Below are 3,494 nucleotides of genomic sequence, written 5' to 3'. Positions count from 1 at the left end.
GGGCAAAATTCAGTGACCAGCTTAGAGTTTTGTTTCTTGAGAATGAGGGGTATATATGTTTCATTCAGCACTACAAGACCAGTCCTGGAATTCAACACATCCTTCACTATAGAAACTAGGTCTTGTCCAACAGTGTCCCAATGGTCCTGGTAGAAAGCTGTAGGGAAGCCATCAAGACCTGAGGAATTGAGGGGGTTCATTTCAAAGACTACCTTTTAGATCTCTTCAGAGGTGAACTCATTAAGCAGTTGAGAGTTCATCTCAGCAGTCACAGTTTTCCCCAGGTGAGCTATGCTATCTTTGATCCCTTGAGGCTGTGAGGTGGTGAAGACGTCCATGTAGAAAGCTTGAAAAAGGTCACTGACTTCCTTTGGTTGTGTTGCATGCACACCATCCTCATTAGAGATACTAAGGATGGAATTGGACTTCTTTCTTTGGTTTGCATATGAGTGAATGAATTGGGTGTTTCTGTCTCCATCTTTAAACCACCTTTGCTTTGCTCTTTGGCGCCATTTGAGATCCTCAGCTTCAAGAAAATTATCTACATCCTTTTGCACCTCTTTAATTGACTCTGAGAGTTCCCCTTGATTCAACCTTTGCAGCTCCTTAATCTTCTCCCTCTTCTCAGCAATAACCTTTCTTATGTCGCCAAGGAGAGATTTACTCCATTTGACCAAGTGCTACTGGCCTTTTACCAAACCTTTTTTAATGAACTCAGTGCTACTAGGATAGTTAGGGGTACAGGTCTAAGCTTGCTTAATGATGTGAGAACATTCTCCCTACCTTGACCAGTTAGCCTCATATATGAATACTCTCTTTTAGGGTTTGCAAGCATGGAGAGGATGGCAAAAGAGATCAGCAAGGGGTTATGGTTAGAACATTGGACTGGGAGTACAAAGGTATTAGTGTGTCCATGTAGAGAGCTCTAGGCTTGATTTCCAACCACTCTATCCAATCTTTCCTTGGTGAATTCTCTACCTTCTCTGCCATTACACCATGTATATTTTGAGTCCTCAAAGCCCAGATCACTTAATCCACAGTCCTCTAGAGCTTCCCTAAAAATTTCCATTTGTCTATATGGTTTGAGAGTAGCACCAGCTTTTTCATCTTGAGATATGATCTCATTAAAGTCCTCCATACACAACCAAGGGACTTGGTCATTGGGTGTAATATGCCTCAACAGATTCCAGCTTTCCATCTTCTTTGCAACCAGAGGGTTCCCATAAAACCCAGTCAAAATCCATCTACGGTCCCACTCTTTCACCTGCATTTCCAAGGATATATGGCTCTAAGAATAGGTGATTAATTCTACATGAATATTATTTGTCCACATAACTGCCTAGCCACCACTTCTCCCCACACTGTCTATCACAAAGCTATGCTTAAATCTCAATTTAGTACGAATGGCTTCTACTTTATGTTTCCTAAATTTGGTTTCAATGAGGATAACCACACTGGGGAACTTCTCTTTCACCAATAGGTGAAGTTCACAAACTGTTCGAGGGTTCCCAAGTCCTCGAAAGTTCCAACATAGTAGATTCATTTAGTTTGGCAGGGTTGGACAGCAGCCTCTGCCAATCCATTCCTATTAGCCTTGCCAACTAACTCTTGTTGTTTTGTTTTCATAGAGGGTCTTGAGTGTTCCCCCATATCCCCGAGGGCTCTCTTTTTTGAACATTTTAAGGGAGCCTAAACATTCTCCTAGGGTTTCTAGTTCGTTGCTCTTCTCTTCCACCGAGATAGGGACTTGGTGTTGCCTTTGGGAATGGAGTTATTAAGAGAGGAATACATGGCAGGGCTCACCTAGTTGCTAGCTGGTATGGTATTCTCCAGGCCTACTGGCATATTGAACTCAGGGACCATTTTCTGGTTTCCCACATTTAAGGGATAGTCTTCTCCTTCTTTTTCCCTCGAAGAGGTAAATGAGGTTCTGCTCTTTTGAGGAAAGACCTTGATGTGTCAGGTCAACCTGCATGCCATCTGACATAGCCTCCTCCTGTTCTATATCAGGGTTTGTCAGCTTGGTTTGCTCCAAGCTACCAAGGATTTGCATGCCTACATTCATGCCAACTTCTGCCACCGGATCCTTTCCTTTTCAAGTAAGGTCAGCTTGTTCAGCCTGAGTGCCTCCCATCTGTACTCCCCCGGTGGTGTTAGTTGGTCGAGCTCCCTCCGTGACTCATTTGACCATGTTGGTTTTTCCTGCAACCATGGACCATACTGATCTTGCAGGTTATCGACCATGTTCCTTTGATCTCCCCTCTGGCATCTCTGGTTCTGGCATTGGATGAGGCCAATGAAAACAGAAGTTGGGTAGTCTCTCATACTTGAGAGGAATCCAAAGCCTTTTCTCACCCAGTGTCAAGAACCTTCCTCGAGCCAATGGTTTAGATTTATCAATCAAGATTTTCACTTGTAAGAACTTCCTCCATTCTACTCCACTTCATTTTGTATCAACTAGTGGTACTTTCCCTATCGTGGCACCAAGTTGTTCCCCAACCTTCTTGGTCATGCCTACAAAGGGCACATCATGGAACTAAAACCAGAAAGGTTCCTTGGAAAACTTTATATCTCTAGGTGCTATCAAGCCATCACACACTTGGAGACAAATCAAAAGCTTATCGAAGGACCAAGGTCTACCTTGTAGTACATTATTCTTGTCTTCCTTCATTTGAAACTCCACCAAGAACTTGTTCCATCCAATATCTCTGATTAGTACGCGTCCCTCAACATGCCAAAGCTTTAGCATTGTAGCACGGAATGCACCTTTGTTAACCTCTCTATCCGATACAACAAGGGCCACCAAACATTTCTTAACTCTCTCAGTAGACAGCATGTCTTCCTTAGCTACAATCACTTCTTGCCTTTCCTCAGTGAGTTTTAAACCCTCACACAGTTTTGCAATCTCATCATCCCTTCCCCCTTCCTCTTCAGACATCTTGTCCAAGTGATTGAGCTCTAAGTTCACTAAGGAACTAGAGAGAAAATAGCTCACCCTCTAAAGGAAAGAACCTCAACCCAAGTTATAAATAAGTTAGACACTAGTATAATATAATAACATGTAGTTAGACACTATAATATTAGTCAAGTATTGAAATACGTTAAACAATGGTATAGAAATAAGTCTAATATAATAAGTTAATAACACATAATATCATAGTATAATAACATGTAATTAGACACTATAATACAAATTTAGTATAAAAATAAGTTAGATATTAGTCTAGAAGTAAAATAGCAATGAATGATTTAGTATTATTTTTAAATTTTTCGAAAAACTAAAATTTGAAAGTCCACAAAAAATTCATTCTAAAAATGGACTAAATATGAAGCTAAAAGTCTAAAAAATGTCCAAATCTGACTTCTTTCAAATAAGTTAGAGTTAGAGTCGGATCGGAGCGTACACAAGTTGTAGTTAAAGTCAGAGTTCAGATTTGAACTTCGACAAAGTCAGAGTAGGAGTCGGATTTAGGGAAATTATATAAAAAATAAAA

The 3,494-nt window shown here is 40.7% G+C and overlaps 1 protein-coding gene across 1 annotated transcript; it reads right to left on the bottom strand.

Moving 5' to 3' along the window:
* Window positions 1–215: 215 nt before the first annotated feature.
* On the bottom strand, window positions 216–2,053 carry LOC118346139. The gene is made up of 3 exons (XM_035687173.1): window positions 1,970–2,053; window positions 944–1,264; window positions 216–635 (listed from the first exon to the last, which is right to left on the bottom strand). The coding sequence occupies exons 1-3, from the start codon at window positions 2,051–2,053 to the stop codon at window positions 216–218; spliced, it is 825 nt and encodes a 274-aa protein (XP_035543066.1).
* Window positions 2,054–3,494: the final 1,441 nt, after the last annotated feature.

The sequence above is a fragment of the Juglans regia genome, unplaced genomic scaffold (genome assembly GCF_001411555.2).
Source record: "Juglans regia cultivar Chandler unplaced genomic scaffold, Walnut 2.0 Scaffold_704, whole genome shotgun sequence".
NCBI lineage: Eukaryota > Viridiplantae > Streptophyta > Magnoliopsida > Fagales > Juglandaceae > Juglans > Juglans regia.
The sequence above is the reverse complement of the archived record's forward strand: the minus strand, read 5'-3'. Positions and strand labels throughout refer to the sequence as shown.